This window comes from Watersipora subatra, chromosome 1, assembly GCF_963576615.1.
Source record: "Watersipora subatra chromosome 1, tzWatSuba1.1, whole genome shotgun sequence".
Lineage (NCBI taxonomy): Eukaryota > Metazoa > Bryozoa > Gymnolaemata > Cheilostomatida > Watersiporidae > Watersipora > Watersipora subatra.
The window spans coordinates 57,324,229-57,348,945 of NC_088708.1; the positions used below are offsets into that span (position 1 = coordinate 57,324,229).

A 24,717-nucleotide genomic window follows, 5' to 3' on the forward strand; every position below is an offset into this window, starting at 1 on the left:
AATAATCTCTCACGCACCTAATAGCTAGTAAACCAAGCTAATAGTAACCAATAGTATTTTCCAATTGTCCAAAACACAGATTGTGTGAAGCTTTTTGGAGTGACCCTGCATTTAGAACTAAGACTAAATACACGCATAATACAAAAATAAGGAATTAACAACTAGGAGGCATCTCAGTACAGTGTTCCTTATCCAAAATATGCTGCAGCACCATGCGATCTGAGCCAGGATAAACTTTAATGATCTTGAAATGTGACAAAACAAGGATATTGTCTGCATAGCAAAAATTAAGACAGGTGTATGAGTGATGGCAAAACCTTTTTCTAAATCTACACAAGAAAATCAATAAAACTAAACTCCTTCTGAGAATTCTAACAGTGATGGACTTTCATTCAGTTGCGATTGTTGACACACTTTTTTACTAGGGACAATCTACAGTGTTAACAAAAAAACACACCAAAAAGCTACTGAACTGAATTACTGATTTTCTTTACAAGATTTACAAAAAAACAATTATCCAATATTTTCTGCCTTGGGCCAGCCGAGATCATATCCCGAAGCAAAACAATTTACTCTGCTGTCTCTAAATATGACAATGTAATATTATTGTGTTTGAATCTACAGTGGCTAGAGGTAGACTAGAAGAATTGTAGTTTACTCATAGTTTATTTCTTCTCTCGCTGCCAGAATGACCCCAAATGTAAATAAACACACTTTATAAGCAAACCTAGTCGCACTGCATCTCACCTTCTGGAATTTAAAATAAACAAATGCAAATTAAACTGTGTACGGCAAAAGCAATAACTAGAATGAAAATTATTATCAGTAAGATTTGCCTCAGTAAAAACAAGTACATCATAAGACTTATAGGTCGTGATTATCCGAGGGATGTTTGGTAGTTTTTCACAAAATATGGTGGTGGACTGCGATCACGTCTGGGTCTACTGTTAATGTTAGGATACATATCATGTTGAGGTTAATGTCTCACTTCTTTTAGGCATATCCACTGGTCTACACTGTAATTTAGCTGGTATGATTATTTGAGCATCCAAAAGGTCTGTCATAAGGATACGGGAAAATCTGTTTTGGCATATTGTGTTGTCTGCTTCCTTGGTTATATTGTAGGAACGAGAAGCTCCCTGTCGTAAGACTACTCTTGTGGCCTTTTGATTCTGGATGTATACTCATTGACCTGGTTCCACCTCCGGAAGGTCTCTCGCACAATGACATTTATTGTAAAGCTCAACTGCATACTTGCACTTGTCATTCACATAGCGGCAAATCTTTTGCTGATTGGCTAGAGCAGGCATAAGGTGATCCGGAAAAATAGGCATACGAGTTTTGAGATGTCAGCTCAACAGAACCTGTGAGGAAGAAATTGATTTTCCAGAGCTTCCCTGTATTAACCATGAGGCGTTTAATGATGCCAACTGCACGTTCTGCGTCCCCTTTACTTAGTGGATAGAGTGTAAAATTATGATAGAATAAGGATATGATATAGGATGAATGAGAAATTGTTGTCTCTTGCATACCGCTCAAACTCTTGAAATTCAAAGGGTTATCAGTGGTCCGTTGTAAAGGATTATCATTGGTCTATTGCAAAGGATTATCAGTGGTCCATTGCACACTGAGGACCATTGTCTGATACTATGTAGTCTGGGAGCCCAAGTGGTGCAAAGACTTTGTCTAAGATAGCTACTGCATTTACTGATTTCTGATTTTCAGTGGTTCCATGAACCTCAATCCAACGGCTGTAGTAGTCTCCAATGAGAATGTAGACCTTAGCGTCTAATTCAAACAGATCCATCCCGAGTCTCTTCCATTGAGGATCAGGGTAAGAACTAGATGCCTGTGTCCCTAGATAGATGTTCACTTTTGTAGGCTGATCAGAAGCCCTGACAGAATTCTATTACCTTTAGCAGGATTGGGTCATCATACTGAGCGTCTTGCTTGCGATTTACAAATGAGTGGTTTGGTATGAACACCTCATTGAAGTATTCTTCTTCACCAAATGACTTCACCTCGCTGACGTTAATTAGTGTGCTCTATTGGTTCTCGATACATATTCTGCTATATGGCGTTTGATCCTGGAACATAAGCAACTGTGAGAGAAGACTTCATTAGATGAAAAACTCAGGCCAGCATGTCAGCTAGATTCTTCAAATTGAGCAGTGTGACCAGCGGCTTATGGTCTATCTTTACCCTGAACATTAGCCCGTGTAAGTACTGATTGAATCTTTCACAGCGCCATGCAACTGCCAATGCCTTTTTCTTGCTGACTGCGCATCTCCCTTCAACCTCCGTTAAGGATCTTGAAGCAAAGCTGACTGGTCGATGTGTGCCATCAGTTTGATTCTGAAACAAGGCAGTTCTCAACCCACTGTTACACGCATCCATAGCGGGCACTGTCTGAAGTTTTGGATCGTATGAAGCCAGAACCTTGTCAGAAACCAGCATTCCTTTCAGCCTTGTGAATGCACCCTGCTGGGCAGTTCCCTAGAACCACTCTTGATTCTCTTGGAGTAGCTGGCGAGTTGGTGCACTGATCTTCGCTAGGTTGAGGTGAACTTTCATCAGGTGATTCAACATACCATTAAGGTGTCTGATGTTTGACTGGTTCTGAGACTCAAGAAACTTTAAAATTGCCTTTGGTATTTTCAGTGTCGGGGTATATGCCATCACTATTTATGATATGTCCAAAAGATTTGACAGATGTCTGTCTGAATAAACACTTTTTCCAATTGAGAGTCATGCCTGACTGAGCAATACGATCAATAATCTTCTTGAAATGGTTTTCATGGATCTCCAAGTAGGAGCATAGATCAGAATATCGCTCGTGTAAATTATCACACCCTCGATGTCACTTAGTAGTTTATTCATATAACGCTGAAAGACCTCTGGTGCGACTGAAATTCCAAATAGCAGCCTGTTCAATGCATACCTCCTAGACAATGTAAAGTAAGTGGTCAGCAATCAAGTGTTTTGTGAGGTTGATTTGGTAATACCCAAAATGGCATCAAGACAACAAAAATCTTACTATGTCCAATTTTAGCCAGACTGATTCACCTGACTGATTGATTTACATTAGACCGATCCGCACATACATGCACAGATCTGTCTGGTTTTGGTACCAGCACCATTCCACCGCACCATTCGATGGCTTCTTTAACCACAGAATATAACACCCATCACTACCATCTCCTGGAGTTAATCTTTAACCTTAGATAACAATGGTTGTGGTACAGAGCAGGCGGTGTAAATACACATAAGTCAGATATCTTCTTTGAGATTTATCTTGTACGAGTAGTCCTTGAAAAACACTACACCATTGAAGACTATAGGGTATTGTTGATAGAATGTCTCTGTGTCCGCCTCAACCTGGTTAACATTCCACATCAGAGGCCCAAGGTTTTTGCAGGCCTCCCTACTCAGTGTGTTGGTGTTGTGGTTACCTATTACATACATGTATAGTCTCGTTGATAGATTTTGTGCCATATTTGAGATACGCTGTAAAAGTTACTAAACAATTAATGATGTGATGTTCAAGACCATGAAGACAAGACCAGGCCTGGGCTAGTTTGACCATCTGAACCATGGGCTCTGTAATTCTCTTAATTGAAACATCCGCGCCAGAATCTAGCATGCATTTCACTGATATCTAATCAACTTGTTTAGTAAATGACCATCTTGGTTGGTTGTGGACACTATCAATCTTGAGGTCCTTGCAGAATAAAGTTCCATCTGCGAATTGTTCCATCTGACTGTTTCAGCCAAATCTATTCGCTTGGAATGGTTTGCTAATCTACAAAATTTTCCCTAGCAGCAAATAGGTGCAAGGAAAGCAGAACTTTGCTGCATTCCTTGCACCTATTTGACCAGACTGGGCATTGAGACTTTGAATGTGTTGTTCCTCCACAGTAGCACAAATGTGCCTGACCTACCACCACTTGATTTACCTGCAGGAGCAGGTTTATGTCGTCGTTATGACCATGATACAGCTTTGACTGGTTTAGTTAACAAGTCAGAAGTGGGTGCTTGCGAGCTGATATTTTTCATCATCTTGGCAGCCAATTCTTGTGATTTGGCTGAAGATTATTCTCGAAGATTAATATATTTTTCCTAGTAGGCCTACTATCTTCGGGAATACCTAGACCAATCCTGTCACGAATGAGGCCAGATTCTATATGACCAAATTGGAATATTTGGGCATTTTGACGCAACTGTGATAAAATGCCTTAAATGACTTTTCCTCAGTCTGTGATGTAGAGTTGAATAGATGATGATCATGTATGACATGTTCTCCGATACAGTATACATGAAAGATTTCAGGAAAATCGTCCACTTTGCACAAATCTTCCTTGTATTGTAGGCCTGTCTTAATGATTTTTAACTGGTTCAACATCTATACAGTGTTTCAGCATAGCCACTTGGTATTTATTTGGCTGCTTGTCTAGCTCAGTGAGTATATAAAATGTTTTCCAGCTTGACACAAATGACCAGTAATTTTCCTCATTGTCTTGCAGTAAATCAATTGTAGCTAGTTGTTGTATAATATGATGATCTATTGTTGACATGTTGCAGGTCGACTTTAAGCTCACAGGAACAGCTTGATCAGCTTATTTTATCTTCAGCACTTGAGTCACATAATTGTCTCTCTGCCTAGTTACACTATTATTAGTTATTAAGCACCTGCTTGTTCTACCTATTTATTAATTAAAACATGGTTACTCTTAATATCCTTGCCAACTAAATGATACATATCCCGTTCCCTTGATCGACATTGAAGTGAAACTGCTTCACTTGTCTCTTGTTAAAACACAAAATAAATGGCTTCCATAAAAATGCAATTCCCTATTCAATACAGTACGTAGCATCATTTGTATATATGTAAACTCCAAGTCATGAATTATGCTTCTAATATTGGTCGTGAACTAAATTGTGAAATTCCCGATACCCAACGAAACAGTTTTGAAACAGTCAAAAATAGCTCGAAGGATGATAGAAATGATATAACGTGGAACAGCTAATTTTGCAACCGCTTAGACTGATTCACCTTAACCACTTGTCTATTAATCAAGAGGTCCGTAAATGTTCAGGTGGACTATGAAACGCTGAAGCTAACATGCCAAACTTGGTTCTAGAAAGAATTTTCATTAGAATAATATTGTCTTCGGTAGAGCAGTTCAGCTGATGCAATTACACGCAAAATTAATCATTTTTATCTTTAAATTTGTTCTAGCTGCAATTATAGTTGCTAAAAAAAGCACGCAAGAAGAATTTTAATTACTTTGAGATCTCGGAGCTTCTACCCAAAAAACATTTGACTCATTACCTTAGGTATTCCTGTTATTATTTGATTTTACATTGTGCTAACACAAGAGCTTTTATAACATTGAACAGTTTAGTCGCTTCAGACGTTATCGAATTCATTGCAAATATTTTAATAATTTTAGGTTTCTAATTTTTGTGTTCAATGTTTGTGAACTGTGGTTCCTTACTTTTAGTTTTTTAGCTATTTAAAAATAATAATTTTATTATAACTACTAGGTAAACAGCAAAAAATCGTCATTTTAAAGCTATCACGATTTATCACTGCCTTTTCTCTTTTTTGGTAGAGTTTCAAGTAGACTGCATATAATTGAATGACTATAATAATGATAATGAGTACCAAATATATTGAAAAATTCTAAAATAGATCATTGCATTTTTTGCAATGGATATTCCAAATCATTAAAGCAAATAAAATGCGTAGCTACTTGCTAAAATTCAATATTTCATAAAACTGTTTGAAACATTTGTGTGGATGTATTAAAAATTATTAATTTCCAATTTGTGCTGTTAACACAATATCTCTGTCACTCAAATTACCACAAACAATTGATAAAACTAATGAAATAATTCACAATTTGAAAGAAAACTTTAACTCACCCGATGAAATTCTTGCTGTACTCTTTTCTAGCACATATACCAGCGGTGATCTAACATACACTCGAAAACTCTTAGCAGTTGCGACAAACTTGTTTGAAATATTCTTTCAATACCTGACCTTGCCACATTCTGTTGTGAAGTATCAAAGTAGGAATGGCGTAATCCAAAGATTTGTCACAAAGCAACGGTCAACATCAATAAAAATTGGTTCAACTGGCCAAAAATGTAATTTTGATATAATGCACGAATAAAATAAACCATAGCTTCTAACAGTACTAAATCATGCGTTATAACTCACAAATAACAACGGTAGAACTCAGTAAAGCTCAGTAGTGGCAATAAAGCTGAACTGTGATACCCTGAGTTTTCAAAAGTGTACATTCAAATAGCATTATAATAGAGAAGTTAGTGATGCCATAGTTTTGCATTTTTCATGCTAAAAGACAAGCAAAAAGTTTGTTTTTATTACTACTGTATAATCAAATTTGTACATACAAAAATAACTCTTCCTGGTTCTGCTCTAAATGTTAAAACTGTCGTATGTTGTAACACATTTGCTATAAGGATATGCTGTAATTTGTTTACCTCTTTTCACAACTCAAATATCTATAACAATTTCTCAATAAGTATTGCTAAAAAGAAACAATACAAATATAGACGTTCGAGATGTGAAAATAATTTAAATAAAGAAATAACCAATAGAAAGAGATTTTTGTCGTTATCTTGCCTCAGGCACATACAACTTTCAACTTAATGATTCAAAAGACTTGATGATTCAAAAGACTTGATGATTAAAAACGACTTGATTCAAAAGACTTGATGATTCGAAAGACTTGATGATTCGAAAGACTTGATGATTCGAAAGACTTGATGATTCGAAAGACTTGATGATTCGAAAGACTTGATGATTCGAAAGACTTGATGATTCGAAAGACTTGATGATTCGAAAGACTTGATGATTCGAAAGACTTGATGATTCGAAAGACTTGATGATTCGAAAGACTTAATGATTCGAAAGAATTGATGATTCGAAAGACTTGATGATTCAAAAGACTTGATGATTCAAGACTTGCTGTGGAAGTAGAAATAATAATAGAAATGCGCTGTATAGCAACTTGCTGTAACTTAAACTAACTGAAGTTCAAACTATCTACCTTGTTAACTTTTTATAGTGCTTAAAAAGTTAAACATCACATGATAGAAACTACTTGAGTGAAATATTTAAATGTATGTTGAGAAATTCATTTGTTGAAGCAATCACAGGAAGAGATTTGATTATTAAAGTTTTACTGGTTGTTGAATTGACATTCAGTCTGAGTTAAGGGTATGTGCACATGTTTACTCAAGACAGCAATGCTTCTTCATATATATAGGTGGATCAAGGCTGGTTTCCCGTTTCTTCCGATGTTAAATTCTAAATTATAGATTGCGCTTTATGTTTATATTTACTACACATGATAAGCGAAACAAATACATATTTAAACAAAAGTAGCTTTTTAACAGTTGTTATTATATGATTTTAAAATTCGTAGTAGGCGATTGCAGTTTTACGGGACATGTGACTTGCAATTTTAAAATGATACTGATGAAAAAGTGGCAGAAGTGGATGTCAGCATTGCAATTGCTTGCCCTTCAATTATCATCGTGCATTATGAATTTATAAAAGGTTAATTTTTGCATTTAACAGCAGAGTTTGACTTGGTTAGATAATCTCCAGTGTGTAGGTCTGACTTGATTACAAAAGGAAAAAGAGATTTCATAATATTAAAACATAGCTAGTCTTGTTACTAGTTCAAAAAAGGTTTTAGATTGAGTGAACAAAAAAAAAGTTTCAAGTTAGTCACATTGCGATTTTTAAATTAGCCGATAGGCATGCATAGTAACTACTGACAGGATTGAGTCACCTATTGTGTAGTTTGTGGTATACTTCATTTCGATTTGTGGAGAATAGTTTCAGAACTTGTCTTAGCGCACTGCATTAAATCTTACGTATTGGATGTTTATATGTCCTGCATCTGTATAGTAATAGTATTCCTTTCTTTAATTGGTTTAAAAATTGGTAAACATTGGATCTAGTGCGAGCTTTTCATGTTTATATATAGCAATTAACCAATAACATATTTGCATACATAGTGTTGTCCCCTTGTCTTCAAAATCGTTGTGTTATGCTCAGGTGATAGTTGGAACTGTCGGACTTGTGATTTGAGCCAGTTTGATTACCTGAGAACATATTTTGACAACCTGTGTGAGGTGTCCTATGATCAAGCCTCTGTCTGGCGTTCACCAAAAAAGCTTTTGTATGGTGTTATCTAAAAAAGCCACTGTTCAGTGATACCCAAAAACGTCTCTCGCTGTGGTGTTACCCAGAAGAGCATCTGACCGATATTGCTGGATTGAATCTTTGTCTGGTGTTTAAGGAGCAGCCTCAGTATGGTGTTGCGCAAAAGAGTCTCTATCCATTGTTGCTTGACTCAGTCTCTATTTGATGTCACTTGAACAACCCTATGTTTTGTATTGCCTGAAGGAGTCCTTGTCTAGTCTGGCAAGCTGTTAAAGTTACCTAGACTCTTGCGAACATGAATTGTTGATTTATTAGGTGTGAAGCTACAGATAAAACGCAAGTTTTGTCCGATCTATTGGTATTGTTGACCTACCAGCAAACGAATTGCTATGCATAATGGATGAGAATGGAGAGATAATCAGTCCTAAAATCTATGTCTGGGGACAGACAGGAAATCACCAACTAAATATAGGTAAGCTATTTACTTACGAGTTGATCTGATTTGAAGCAGTCCTAAAATATATGTTTGGGGGCAGACAGGAAACCACCAACTGAATGTAGGTAAGCTAATTATTTAGGATTTGATTTGAAGCATTGCCATGTGTAAAACTCACCATTTATGTGTTACTTATGTTGCAGAGCCTAATGATATGGGTTATTTAGTTGAACCTGCTCATATGGATGCTAGTGATCACATGAAGGTGCTAGATGTAGCATTAGGTCTGAAACATAGCCTGCTGCTCACAGACAAGGGGCTAATGAGTGTTGGCTGTAATACCGAGGGTCAACTCGGTTGGAGCCCTAGTCAAGGCTCCTTTGCACCAGAAGCAGGTGGGTCGGAGCAAGCTATCAAGCCATTTAATAGACAGTGTTACAAATTGGAGTTTGAACCTGAAACTACCATTTAACTAAGTTTAATGATGGAGTTTAGTCTAATTAATTTAAATTAAATGAAATTTAGCTAATCAAATATTTAAAAGAGTGATGAAGCCAAGATAGTTAACCATGTATTTAAAGAAGTGAAGGAGCCAAGATAGTTTTATTCTTTTCAAGACAGAAAAACCTTTAAAATACCATTGTCTGCTGAAGACTGACTTTTGTTGAAAAATTTCATCACTATCTTTTTCATCAAACATTACAAAAGTGTATAGGCTGTCAACAATTATTAAAATTATAGTCTGGACGTAGTAAGTTGAGCACAGTACTCTAAAATATGGTTTAATGAACTCTCTTAAATATTTGTAATGGTTCTTAGAATGAAAGAAATCTTAATTCCAGTGTGGTCTCTGCATCTTGTTGCAGGTCTTGTTAGGGGCCTTCCAGACTGTGATATAAAAGCTATTGCAGTTGGAGAGGCACACAGTTTAGTTCTGACCAGTAAAGGTGCCTTGTACAGCTTCGGAGGAAATGCCTGTGGTCAGCTAGGTCATGATAATTCTTCTAATCCTGGGTAAATGAGAAATATTTTCTTGTAAAACTAAGGCTTTACAAAACACATGTTTTTCATGTATGTTCCTCAAGGTTGAGAAAAATTTGTGTGATGAATGTATATGGATAGTTGATACTTGATTGTGTTGGTAGTATTATATGGATAGTTGATACTTGAATGTGTTGTTAGTATTATATGGATAGTTGATACTTGAATGTGTTGTTAGTATTATATGGATAGTTGATACTTGAGTGTGTCGTTAGTATTATATGGATAGTTGATACTTGAGTGTGTTATTAGTATTATATGGATAGTTGATACTTGAGTGTGTTGTTAGTATTATATGGATAGTTGATACTTGAATGTGTTGTTAGTATTATATGGATAGTTGATACTTGAGTGTGTTATTAGTATTATATGGATAGTTGATACTTGAATGTGTTGTTAGTATTATATGGATAGTTGATACTTGAATGTGTTGTTAGTATTATATGGATAGTTGATACTTGAATGTGTTGTTAGTATTATATGGATAGTTGATACTTGGGCGTGTTGTTAGTATTATATGGATAGTTGATACTTGAGTGTGTTGTTAGTATTATATGGATAGTTGATACTTAAGTGTGTTGTTAGTATTATATGGATAGTTGATCTTGAATGTGTTGTTAGTATTATATGGATAGTTGATACTTGAATGTGTTGTTAGTATTATATGGATAGTTGATACTTGAGTGTGTTATTAGTATTATATGGATAGTTGATACTTGAATGTGTTGTTAGTATTATATGGATAGTTGATACTTGAATGTGTTGTTAGTATTATATGGATAGTTGATACTTGAATGTGTTGTTAGTATTATATGGATAGTTGATACTTGGGCGTGTTGTTAGTATTATATGGATAGTTGATACTTGAGTGTGTTGTTAGTATTATATGGATAGTTGATACTTGAGTGTGTTGTTAGTATTATATGGATAGTTGATACTTGAGTGTGTTGTTAGTATTATATGGATAGTTGATACTTGAATGTGTTGTTAGTATTATATGGATAGTTGATACTTGAGTGTGTTATTAGTATTATATGGATAGTTGATACTTGAATGTGTTGTTAGTATTATATGGATAGTTGATACTTGAATGTGTTGTTAGTATTATATGGATAGTTGATACTTGAATGTGTTGTTAGTATTATATGGATAGTTGATACTTGGGCGTGTTGTTAGTATTATATGGATAGTTGATACTTGAGTGTGTTGTTAGTATTATATGGATAGTTGATACTTAAGTGTGTTGTTAGTATTATATGGATAGTTGATCTTGAATGTGTTGTTAGTATTATATGGATAGTTGATACTTGAATGTGTTGTTAGTATTATATGGATAGTTGATACTTGAGTGTGTTATTAGTATTATATGGATAGTTGATACTTGAATGTGTTGTTAGTATTATATGGATAGTTGATACTTGAATGTGTTGTTAGTATTATATGGATAGTTGATACTTGAATGTGTTGTTAGTATTATATGGATAGTTGATACTTGGGCGTGTTGTTAGTATTATATGGATAGTTGATACTTGAGTGTGTTGTTAGTATTATATGGATAGTTGATACTTGAGTGTGTTGTTAGTATTATATGGATAGTTGATACTTGAGTGTGTTGTTAGTATTATATGGATAGTTGATACTTGAGTGTGTTATTAGTATTATATGGATAGTTGATACTTGAGTGTGTTGTTAGTATTATATGGATAGTTGATACTTGAGTGTGTTGTTAGTATTATATGGATAGTTGATACTTGAGTGTGTTGTTAGTATTATATGGATAGTTGATACTTGAATGTGTTGTTAGTATTATATGGATAGTTGATACTTGAGTGTGTCGTTAGTATTATATGGATAGTTGATAGTTGATACTTGAGTGTGTTATTAGTATTATATGGATAGTTGATCTTGAATGTGTTGTTAGTATTATATGGATAGTTAATACTTGAGTGTGTTGTTAGTATTATATGGATAGCTGATACTTGAGTGTGTTGTTAGTATTATATGGATAGTTGATACTTGAGTGTGTTGTTAGTATTATATGGATAGTTGATACTTGAATGTGTTATTAGTATTATATGGATAGTTGATACTTGAGTGTGTCGTTAGTATTATATGGATAGTTGATAGTTGATACTTGAGTGTGTTATTAGTATTATATGGATAGTTGATCTTGAATGTGTTGTTAGTATTATATGGATAGTTGATACTTGAGTGTGTTGTTAGTATTATATGGATAGTTGATACTTGGGCGTGTTGTTAGTATTATATGGATAGTTGATACTTGAGTGTGTTGTTAGTATTATATGGATAGTTGATACTTGAGTGTGTTATTAGTATTATATGGATAGTTAATACTTAAGTGTGTTGTTAGTATTATATGGATAGTTGATACTTGAATGTGTTGTTAGTATTATATGGATAGTTGATACTTGAGTGTGTCGTTAGTATTATATGGATAGTTGATAGTTGATACTTGAGTGTGTTATTAGTATTATATGGATAGTTAATACTTAAGTGTGTTATTAGTATTATATGGATAGTTGATACTTGGGCGTGTTGTTAGTATTATATGGATAGTTGATACTTGAGTGTGTTGTTAGTATTATATGGATAGTTGATACTTGAGTGTGTTGTTAGTATTATATGGATAGTTGATACTTGAGTGTGTTGTTAGTATTATATGGATAGTTGATACTTGAGTGTGTTGTTAGTATTATATGGATAGTTGATACTTGAGTGTGTTATTAGTATTATATGGATAGTTAATACTTAAGTGTGTTATTAGTATTATATGGATAGTTGATACTTGGGCGTGTTGTTAGTATTATATGGATAGTTAATACTTAAGTGTGTTATTAGTATTATATGGATAGTTGATACTTGAGTGTGTTATTAGTATTATATGGATAGTTGATACTTGAGTGTGTTGTTAGTATTATATGGATAGTTGATACTTGGGCGTGTTGTTAGTATTATATGGATAGTTGATACTTGAGTGTGTTGTTAGTATTATATGGATAGTTGATACTTGAGTGTGTTGTTAGTATTATATGGATAGTTGATACTTGAGTGTGTTGTTAGTATTATATGGATAGTTGATACTTGAGTGTGTTGTTAGTATTATATGGATAGTTGATACTTGAATGTGTTGTTAGTATTATATGGATAGTTAATACTTAAGTGTGTTATTAGTATTATATGGATAGTTGATACTTGAGTGTGTTGTTAGTATTATATGGATAGTTGATACTTAAGTGTGTTATTAGTATTATATGGATAGTTGATACTTGAGTGTGTTATTAGTATTATATGGATAGTTGATACTTGAGTGTGTTGTTAGTATTATATGGATAGTTGATACTTAAGTGTGTTATTAGTATTATATGGATAGTTGATACTTAAGTGTGTTATTAGTGTTGCATATATAGTTATATCTTGAGTGAGTTAGCGTTGGACTTATTGCCTCATTCAAATATCCTGTAATCGTATTATCATTCTTTAGAAAAGTGATGTTTCCTGTCTCCTGTGAGATTACTCAAATAGCCTGTGGAGAATATCACAATATAGCCTTAGCTAAATGTAAGTCCTATTACATATTATCAAACGTTTTTCGCTTTACATACATGTACACATGCACAAAACCAGTCACAGTGAAAATAGTCATAACTTTTGTTTCAAACCTGCGTGTTCATGTTTTTTTTTTTTTTTATGTATAGTGCTATATGTTACCTGTGATGGTCTACACACCTGTAAAAATGTCACTTTGGCCAGGATGTTAATGGGTGCTTTTAGAATGTGAAAGTTGGGTTAGATGCTGGTACAGATACAACTTTCCTTTGTTGAACGATCGAAGTCAAAGCATAAAGGTCTTAAATCTGTTCAAACTGATATCATTGATGACTTTTGATAAATCTTTTTGGTATAACTTTTCTTTCAGTACTTGTGATAGAATACCATTGTCAACTTTTCACAGGTGGAGACATTTACACTTGGGGGGCAAACCAATACGGGCAGCTAGGTCATGGGTACGCTGACCCTTTTCTCAAGAATCCTACCATAATAAAGACTATAAGGAGTCTTCATTTTGTGAAGATCGCTGCCGGTGACAACCACTCCTTTGCTCTGACTGTATCTGGAGCTCTTTTTGGTTGGGGCAGGAACAGGCATGATAATACACTTCTGGCATGATTGTTTATAGGCTCAAATAAAATGCCACTGTCATATAGTTATTATATTGTAAGAGTTGTGTGTCCTTGACTAACTGCACCTGTAGAAGAGCAAAGCAACATTTGTGGCAAGAGGCAGTTTTATATGCAAAAAATATTTTTGTAACCTTTGAAATCATTTTCTCAAGTGTAGACGAGTATCGTTACGTGTGGTTCTCTGGCTGTCAGAATATAGTTATTGTTATCACCTGTTTATGGCTTCTGATCATTTTATAGCAATGGCCAATTGGGTGTTAAAAATACTGAAAACCGACTCTTTCCAGTCTGTTGCCGAGCACTGAGGCAGCAAGGCGTAAAGCACATAGCTTGTGGACTAGCACACACTGCTGTGCTCACTAAGGTTTGTGTGGCTGAACCACAGGCTATAGGTTCCTAGTTTACATCTGGTTTCGCACTACACTTATTATTGCTATGTTATTGAAGCTAAGTTATTAGTTGGCTACTGAATATGAGGCTACTGTATGATTTATAAATTGTAGGTATGTTTTATAAATTAAGGACATTGTAATGAAATCGTTGAGTGTATGCTAGATGTTCTATCTTCATCTCCAACAACTCGACCAAACAGAGATGCCATTTTCACGTCACTAGTGTTTACTCCTCAAGTTATCATCTCTCTCTGCTATGCTTTACCGCATCTCTAAAGATGCGGTAGAGCAGTTTTTTAATACTTTATAAATAAATAATACAACTAATTACACAAACAAAAGAAAGCATTGCAAAGAGATGTAAAATAATAAATTTAAAAAAGTACCAAATAAAAACGTTTACTTTCCCTGAGACTTAAATTCACTAGCTTGGAGTCATTAGGGATATATAGATGCTAAGGTGAAGATAGTGGTAGAATTAGCAGCATAATTTACTATGTAAAGGTTGAATTAGCTTGGCTTATTCGCTACTTTAGTATTTTTGTATTTTATAACTAGAAATTCCCCTGTCATACAGCCCATGACCAAAGTGATATTAGAAAAAAGAAAGGGTACTGATGGTTGAGAAATGCAATATTAGCAGTCAAATGACACTGCAGTGCAATAGGATAACTGCAATGGTAGCTGTATTGTACTGGGTGTTGTTATGTACAACAAACAGCAATAATGAAAGGAAAAGATTATATGTTTATATCTCTCCCCTGCAATAAAAATGAATGTAATATTAGAAGTAAAATGCACTGGTATTATTAGAATAACCAATATTATTAATATAATAATACAGTAATAATAGAAAACCAATGCACAATTTTGTTTACATTTCAAAACGTCATAGCTAACAATATTAAGAAGTTGTTATATTTATACCGATTTTTAAAAAATCTATTTAACAAAACTATTTAGAAAAAATAATACCAGTAACATATTGCCCAACATCGGTCACTATATACTTCAATCTCGTAAATTCGAATGCTTATTCTTATAATTAAATTTTATAAAATCGAATAATTATTCATATAATTAAATCTTACACAATCGAATAATTATTCTTATAATTAAATATTGTAATAATCTCATAAGGGTCGTTAGAAAAAATATCTTTGTCATTTCCTTTACTTTCACTGCTTTGGACATCAGTTGGAATACCAAAGTACTCATAAGTGTCCAAAATGTCAGTTACTTTGAAATCGGCAAAAAAGAAACGATTACTTTTCAGCACATTTACGTTAATTACAGAACCCTTCGGCAATTGGACAATGCTATAGACTGGTTAAATGTGCTCGTTTTTTTCGTGAAATGCGCACGACTTAATGGTTCTATTCTCTGTCGCTCGGCGTTTCATTTGCCGGTCTTAATTTTGATAAAAATAAGGTTTAGCAAGTTTTTATAAAGATTTTAGGCCGAATTAATTTTTCTATTTGTGTATAATCTGATCAGATGGGCAAGATTTAGGATATTGTCTAAAAATAATAAAGACTTGGTAATATATTTAAATAGGATTATATGTGTTTTGTATCGTTATTATACTTAAATGACTCCACTGAAAAATGGTTAAATTTGTTGATGAGATTTCGGTATAAGGGTTTGCGACGGCCGTTGATGAATAATTTTCATGGGTTGTGTGCACATATGCATTTATCATAAATCTCCCAAACAATCGTTTCGCTCGTGCTTAGTCGTGGGATTATTACATAGCCTTTTATTTTTATCCTCCGATGTCTGCACTTACAAAACCGATATCTTGAGAGAGTAGTCACAACTAGCTCCAATTATGCGTCATTTGTTTGGTTTGAACTCTAAAGATAACCTTTGACAATCTTCAATAGCCTTTTAGACATTTTTTATTTGGCTTTAGGAAACTGCATGTATGTTGAAGCTAGTATAAACTGCCTTTGAGGAGATAACTCGAGAATAGTAACTTTCTATGATATAAGTTATTTTCTCCAAATAGTCACTTCAATGTTTTGCCTTAGATGTCTTTTCAAAACTTGAATGTTTTCTTTATTCTGTGATACCAACTTTCGATCTCTAATAAACATAGACATTAATTGCTGGTTTTAGTCTATCATGTCTTTGGTATATCATGGCAGGAAGGAGGGGTGTTTACATTTGGTGCCGGCAATCATGGACAACTTGGGCATGCCTTGACACAGGATGAACATTTACCACGGAAGGTTCAAGAACTAATGGGCACTACAGTGACACAGCTCTCCTGCGGGAGGTATTGATTATAGTTTAATTTATATCTAGTTTGGTTTATGTATATACAGTAGACGATTATATGATGTATACCTCCTATAACGTAAATTCCACATAACTTTAAGAATTTATGTAAAGTTTTTGCTTTACACCACATGTATATAAAATATTTTATATAACATAATGTCAAGTCGGTGCAAGTTCTCAAATATGATTTGAATGCCAAGAATCTCAAAATCAGCCTTAAAAATAGCGTTTTTTCTCTTGTCACACTTTGGAGTGAAAAGGACGTATAGAGGGTATCTCTATCATGTATACTAGTACCCTGACAGTCTATCAAGCTGTGAGAGATCATCATGTGTGCCGATAAAGCACAGAGAATAAGTAGCTGCGCTATTCAGAAATACTTGAAGGTGATTGGTTAGTATAGGTATTAGAGTGTCATTTGCCTTGCTGAATATCATAAGTTGTAGTCTTGTTGAACGGTGTGTTTTATCTTAACCTCGAACCCTGGCGATAAATAAACGGATGGACAGTCACCGCACTTATTATAGCAAAGATATATTTTTGTTTTCATTTATTTTAGATATTTTATCACATTCTTACATACATCATTATTTTTCGTTTGAAGAGTGAATATTGCTGTTTAGAAGAAAGATAGGAAAAAATCGATGTAAAGCGACATGGAAAGTTTGGCTCCCTCAATTTATTACAATGAAACCGTAATCATTGACCATAATCCGAGTGAAGGTGTTAAGAAAAAAGAGAAATGTTGCCGATACAAACCAATAATAGTGCAGATACTTTACAGTCATTAAATTAAAACATTAAGTCTAGTTTTTTCCTTTTTGAAAGGCAAAGGGGTGAGTTTGGGAAGATCTTAGAATGTATTAGGCAATTAACATGTTGTAAAGGATTTGTGTCACCTTTACTAGCTTCACATGAATAACTCGGTGCGCTTTGAGTTTATAAATATATTTGCTTGGTTTATGTGGTTACAATATAGGGCATACCACAATACATAAACAGGCCCAAATGGGCTCCGCTGGCTAGCTTGCGAGTGACGTCATTATAAATGGCAAGCCCTGCTTGCCACGTAGGGCTGGGCTAGCTAGGGTCAGCTTAGGTTGTCCTGGCTTGAGTTGGTCTCCATCACACTCCTCCCCATTGGGGACCATCGTTTCCAATTCTCATCTTGAGTGAGAGCCAACTGAGACCAGACTTGGTGCTAGTTGGCTCCGTACTGCAAAAGCTGTATTTCATTGCAAGCCGGTGCTCATCTTGCTTCTCTTAGCAGGCCTCGCATATCATTGGCTGTTTTATGCCATTCTTTTGCGTTTTGTCAGCTGGCAGGCTCTGATGCTGCCGCTCTTGTAGTGAGTGGCTAGCTGGTGCATGCTCTACCACTTCAGCCAAGGTTTGAGAACCTGGCTGGTTCATGGGATCCTGCGAGTCGAGGGGGAGACGAATGTGCTTTCGTGTTGTTGCGATCGTAGCATAAGACATGGATTCTCTCCTTGCTAAATGCACCTCAATTATTCCTTGTTGATGAGGGTTGGAGAACAGTTGGCCATTTGTAACTGAGAGTCCCACCCCTTTTTAACTGTTGGAGTTGTTCCCACTCCATCTGGTCTACTAGGTATACCACCGAGTCGACCTTAGTTGTTTGGATAAGATAAGTGGTTTGGTGCTGCAGCACTTGGTTTTTTATTTGGCGGCGACTCGTAGAAAACCTGCTAACTCCACAGCTTTCTCCCCTTGTCTGTTCGGCTACATGAGCAAGCATCTGTGCTGACAAGTATCTTATGGTCCTGACTACTTGCCTGCGAGAGGGGCGGGTGTAGCAATCCTGCCTGGCTGTCTCTGGAAGCGGGGGAGGCTGCCTGACTTGATTGGGTGGGTGGAGAGAACGGTCGTACTGGTGACGGTGGCTCTATTCTTTTCTGTTTGGAGCTCACGGAGACCACCCACCAAGTTTCTTCTGGCTCCGCCTGCATTTTCTTGGCTATTTTCACAACAGGCGTTTCCTCTGAATTTTCCTCGCTCCAGTTGGCGTCATCATAAAGTTCTAGTGGAGCAGGTTCTTTGGGTGCGTTTTCTTCAACGTTTTACTTCAATGGTCACCATCTTGACTGGGTGCAGTTATGGTGGAGCACTGACTACTTGCAGATCTTCTGGGGCATCAGTAGCACTCGTTCCAAAGCTTCAACCAGTAGGGCCGTGCTTGGGTCGGCACTTCAAGCTCGTCTGATGACCATTTTTTCGTAAGGAACTTTGGAGTAGGTTTCTGCCAATGGTAAAGCAGTTCTTCAATCATGCCTCGTTTTCTGTTGGGGCTGCCACTTTTAAGCCAGCCTTTTGTTGTGCCTCAGGTGTAGTGCTGCCGTTTTTGAGGCAGGACTCCAAGTTTGCTGCCACTTTTAAGACAGCTTCTCGTCGTGGTTCTGGGTTCGTCTTGCCGTTTTTTAGGCAGGACCTCGAGGCTCCTGGATTTCTTTCTGCTGCCACTTTTAAGGCAGGGAAAAGGGCTTTTAGTCTGAGCCCTGATGTGAAGCTTGGGATCGACTTACCCTACTGCTGCCACCAATGTAAAAGATTTGTGTGGTCACCTTTCCTAGTTCCACATGAATAACTCAGTGCGCTTGGAGTTTATGCATATATTTGCTTAATTTATGTGATCACAATATAGACTATAGAGCATGCCACAATACACAAACAGGAGTAAATAAGCTCTGCTGGCTAGCTTGTGAATGGCCTCTTTTGTAGGTGGCAAGCCCTGCCTTTCTTGTAGTGTTAGTCTAAGCTGGCTAGAGTCAGCTTAGGTAGTCTTGGGTTGTCCTCGCCTGGGTTGTCCAGGCTTGGCTCCATCACAATGTATTATACTGTTACATAACGTAAAATCCCAATAACGTAAATGCTCTCTAACCCTGGCTTTGGATAGGCGAAGGAACACATCGAAACTGCTCTTTCGATACTAGAGATATATTTTTGTTATACTTTATTCAATTCATATACAGTTTCTTTTTTTTTGCAGCATAGATATCGTTGGTTAGAAAAAAAGCAAAAAATCCAGAAACGGATTATTTACGTTGTAGGAATGTCTACTGTATACCTATAGCTGTTTAAATATACACGCACATGTATAGTCAAGTGAAAATTTTTATGAGCTTCTGTTAAGCGACATCACAGTAACCATAAATCAATGGCTAATGTGAACAAATGATATTATGGCTGACACGAATGCCTATCTGTCCAAATATATATTCTGCTCAAGTCTGGCCTGGCAGTGTATACGCTATTAATTTTTATGACAGATACCATACTCTGGCATATGCGCCATCAAATGGGCGAGTCTACTCTTTTGGCCTCGGTTCGTATGGCCAGCTAGGGGTGGGAAACACCGACAAAAAGACCACTCCTCATCCAGTTAAGCCTGTGTGGACTGCAAACAGCACTAGTCCGCCGTATTCAGTTAATCGAATAATAGCCGGTGGGAATGGTTGTCTCATCTATGCATATCCACAGGTAAGGGCTACGATGGCAGCTTCTATTTTTGGTAACTCTGTAGAGGCATGATTGGTTACTATAATGAGGGCGGTCGCAAACTAAATAAGCTGAAGAAATACATATTAGAGTATGGTTAGGTATCATCACAACGCGCTTCCTTGAGTTCATTATAAAGTTTTGGAGTTGTTGGTTCCATAGAAACTAGACTTTTAATTATTATTTCACTCAACCTGATTTCTTTGAGATTTTATAATGCTAGAATTGATATATATTTTCATATATCATAAACTCATGATAAGCCAATGAGAATTTGTTCCTAAAGCATTGATATCTCTTCCTTTATACCAATGGAGGGATTAGCGAGGTCTACCTCTAACATTACGAGTGGTCTGCCGCGCAAACCTAAACAACATGGGGTTTTAGTGACTGAATTATGTACCGCTGTTTATACACGCTAGTTTTGTATTATTTCATCACTTTATCATCATACCTCTTAGTTATTCTACAAATCTGTTGGCATATATGTTTGCTCTGTCGTAGTGAAAGATATGTGTTTGTAGCAATTTCATAGTCACTAAACTTTTGCAGCATTTTTATCCAATAACATGATATGTTTGCTGTAGCATTTTACTGCACCATCGATAGACCATAGAGTTATCATCTCCACGCAGAGGCAACTAGATACAGAGTTTATAAATAATCTTCTCTCTGCTCCTCAAATCTTCAGGCTCGACCCACTTTTAGACTCGTAAGTAGCTTCCGGTTGTTAGAATTATTGCTTTGAGATACTCACTGGTTTGAGTCAACAGTTGCCATCAATTTCTTAGTTCTTACACAAACAGTGGTAATTGTAATTATGGCACTGCTTAAATTAAACTCATTATTTGTTATTAGTTTATAGTTTGTTAAGTATTTATTTGATGAGCTATGGCAATATGCACATCAATGGGAAGCCAAAGATATTCGATAAATAAGTATCATTGAATATTAACCCATATTTGCGCCTTTAGCAAGTTGTAAAATAACGGTCTCTGCACATTATGACTAAAAATTTACTAAAAACTATGTTTATATTCGTCAACAAAATTGGCCAAATTTGGCGTGGTTTCTGAACATATGTATGCATTTAATTAAATGGAAGTAAATGGGTGGCCTTTGGGGTATTAGTCTGCTTCAATATTTTGTTGGCCACTTTTGTCCATCAAACGATAGGATAAAATTTGTGCTCAATAAATTGAATGTTTCTTGAGAATACTTGAGGTGGCAGACAGTATCTAAAAAGCGTGCTTCTCAAATATGTATAGTATGTATGGTCAGAGGTAATAAAGAAAGTGAGTTCATGTCATAAATAACAAAGAGCACCAAAATATTTACTAGGTGGTCCCGTAAACATAATCACCACGTGTAAAAAGAAGAGGAAAAGTCAATTTACACAATGGAATAAACTGACCAGCGTGTTCAGTGTTTTATATGCAAGTCTGAATTTAAAAAATTGAGATGAAAATTATACTTTTAAGAAAATAGTGAAACGCATTGGAGAAAACACAACACTTACATGTATTAATACATTTATTTAGTTAACAGACTGCCCACGTAACTGAATGTACATGTGGCTGATGTCTCTTGATGCTCCTGAATATTTCATAACTTTCAGCGACGCATATCTTTTAATAACGTACAGCGGAACCTCAGTTCGAAAACCGAGTTACGAAAAACCGAGTTACGAGTTCCGAAAACACCATAAACTGTACTGTATACCGCATACTATAAATAAAAACGAGTAGATATAGATCGTGTTTAATTTTAATAAAAGCTTTTCTATTTATGACGATGGAAAAAGAAAACAAAAGTAAACATTCCGTATGTTTCGCTCTTAAAACATCGAAAATATTAAAGGTTAAGATACAATACCAGAAATTGCAGATAATGAAACAGCAAAAAAATGCAACAGATCAGTTGCATCGAAAATCGTAGGAAAATATAAACAGCATTGGCACGTTTACTTCACATCTTTGAAGGAGAATTCTCCTCCAAAACAATTTCTCTAGCAAATCTATTTGGTAAATCTCTTCGTCCCAAATGGTTCCTCCCTATTCGTAAAGAATTTATGAAGCGTGAATTGCTTCTCCGTTTGTTAACAAATGTTTCCATGCTGTTTCTGGAGCTATTCCAATGCTCATGCTCTCGAATTTATGTTCGAGATCCGAGACGAACAAGTCTCAAAATCTTTGGTTGAAAACCGAGTTGGTTGAGAACCGAAGCGTCCAAGAGCCGAGGTTCCACTGTATATAATCAGTACACAAATCGCCAAATTTTAAGTTTGAGATCAATTATTGTCGATACCGTGGAGCCGAATAAATTAGCCTTAATGAAAAAAGACGAATAAGCATCGCGTTGCATATACTTGGGTCCCAAATTATTTCTTAACAGAAGCATCATAACTCGTGGACGCAAGGCTAAAATAATTAGCACGCACATGGTCTATTTGGTATATGAAAACATCAGATTACTATGCCTATTGTAGCTCAGTGGTAGAGCGTATGGATATCAAACGTGTTGATGCATTCGTCGCGAGCTCAAATCCAACAGAATGCGAAATATCATTATCAAGATTTTAATAGCTATAGCTGAAGAGACACACATATCCACATACATACTTTGAGAAATATATAATATATATTATATTAGTATTATATATTATAATTATATAGATTATGTACTTGTAAATAACAGTAATTGAGACACTGACTGCCTTGAGGGGTACTCTCCAGGAATTGTGATTTCCAGGATTGTGGGTGGGAAAGATTTTGGGGTTGTCCTTTTGTGCCCTCAAGACAAATCCCAAAATATTTTGAATATATATATCTTTATAATAGTATGTAAAATCTTTGTAATAATATATAATCTTTAATATATAATTCTTTAAAAAGTTTACGAGTTTTTATTATGGCAACTAGTTTTCAGCTTGGGTTAACACAATATAGTCTGTATCACTATTATAAAGCTATTTTTTGTGTTTAGCACGCATGTTCAAACAGTGCCCGCATATAACAGTTTGTCTTCTTTTTCATTAAACTATTTGAGATGGCCAAAAGAAATTTATTCAAATGTTTTTATTTTAGTTCCTGCAATTACTCTCAATATTGATTGTGCGTCTCTTGCTTTTGTACATTTATTTTTAACATTTGATAGATTATTATTCTTTATTTTATAAATTTGCAGATTTGAAACATACTTTTTGATAACATCAAAGCCATTATCTAAATTGAGCTTGCAATGACTAGAGGCTCATAAATCAATTTCTATTGTACATAAAAAGCCAGTTTTTACTGCAAACTATCGCAAGCATGAATCAGTGCAATGAACATTTACGCAAGATGGTTAATTCTATCTATCATGTTATAAAACTCTCATCTTGTAATCTTACTAGAACCGTCGTATTGAAGAACACATATAGGCTGTAACTGAAGGGATTCATAAAAGGTTCCTTCCGACAAGTCTCGAACTGGTGTTCTTTGGTTTTGCAGACTGATATTCTACCACTTGGCCTCTTGATCAGATCATAAAGTTAAAGAAGAATCTTTAGTATCATTAGTCTTGTTCCTTACGTCAACAAATTCTTGCATGACCGAATAGTTATAAGAGCAGACTCACTACGGCGTATGGAGTCATCTTTACAGCATATTCAACGCCATGCGCAGTGTGCTCAGTCGTAAAATTGTTAGCTAGATGGGGCGAGCAAAACATAGTGTGGGCACTTTGCTCACACTAATTCATGCTGAGCCCATGGGGCCGACAAAAGAGACAACTGGCGAGAGCCCTCCTGCCCTGCATGCGCAACTCTTTTTTATCAATGATTATAAAATCAAGCTTATCTGTTACAAGAGAGATCCTGAGTAAAATTTTCAACCCGAAAGACTCTAGGATATGTATCTGAAACCAGTTTGGTTTTGTTTTCCATAATACTCTGCAACCACAATTGGTAGAAAGAGTACAAAATCAAGTACTTGTTTAAAAAATATTGGTTAGAAATTTTTAAATAAACAGTGCTCAACATCGTAGACAACCGCTGTACTGTACAACATCGTAGACAACCAGAGTACAGAATCATAAACAACTCGAGTAAAACATCATAAACAACTAGAGTACCACATCATAAACAACTTGTGTCCCTCATCATAAACAACCAGGGTAAAACATCATCAACGACCAAAGTACAACATCAACAACCAAAGTACATCATAAACCACCAGAGTACTGCATCATGGACAACCAGATTAGAACATCATAAATACCTCGAGTACAATATCATAAACAGCCAGAGTACTACATCATAAACAGTCATCATACAACATTTTAAACAAATGTGTGTACAGTATTTTGAACAATCAGTTTTTGGCAATTTAAAAACTGCCACAAACGTAGTGTTGCCCTTTCGACCAAGAGACAGTCGAAATGCAGTACATAAATTTACAATCGATATAATGCTGCTTCAAGTTTTTCTAGTTCAAGGGCTTATCAATTGATAATGCTATTCTGTTTGTCTGTTTTAGCGCAATCCAAGATGTCTTCAAAAATGTTTCTGTTTGGAATGGTGCTTTTTTGGCTAGGTGAGTTATAACTGGTTTTGCTACTTCTGTGGCGTTTTGCAGATAGTATTTATGTTGGCTA

The 24,717-nt window shown here is 35.6% G+C and overlaps 1 protein-coding gene across 1 annotated transcript in view; it reads left to right on the forward strand.

The window, feature by feature from the left end:
• The first annotated feature begins 5,206 nt into the window (after positions 1-5,206).
• The window catches only part of LOC137385455 (probable E3 ubiquitin-protein ligase HERC4), a 45,018-nt gene continuing 25,507 nt past the window's right edge, over positions 5,207-24,717 (forward strand). The window contains exons 1-11 of the mRNA XM_068071916.1: positions 5,207-5,337; positions 8,525-8,681; positions 8,849-9,040; positions 9,512-9,659; positions 13,189-13,265; positions 13,660-13,849; positions 14,129-14,252; positions 16,431-16,561; positions 19,854-20,064; positions 20,670-20,794; positions 24,600-24,656. Coding sequence (XP_067928017.1) covers positions 8,606-8,681; positions 8,849-9,040; positions 9,512-9,659; positions 13,189-13,265; positions 13,660-13,849; positions 14,129-14,252; positions 16,431-16,561; positions 19,854-20,064; positions 20,670-20,794; positions 24,600-24,656 — 1,331 coding nt within the window. The 5' untranslated portion in view covers positions 5,207-5,337; positions 8,525-8,605. The remainder of the gene's footprint in view (positions 5,338-8,524; positions 8,682-8,848; positions 9,041-9,511; positions 9,660-13,188; positions 13,266-13,659; positions 13,850-14,128; positions 14,253-16,430; positions 16,562-19,853; positions 20,065-20,669; positions 20,795-24,599; positions 24,657-24,717) is intronic.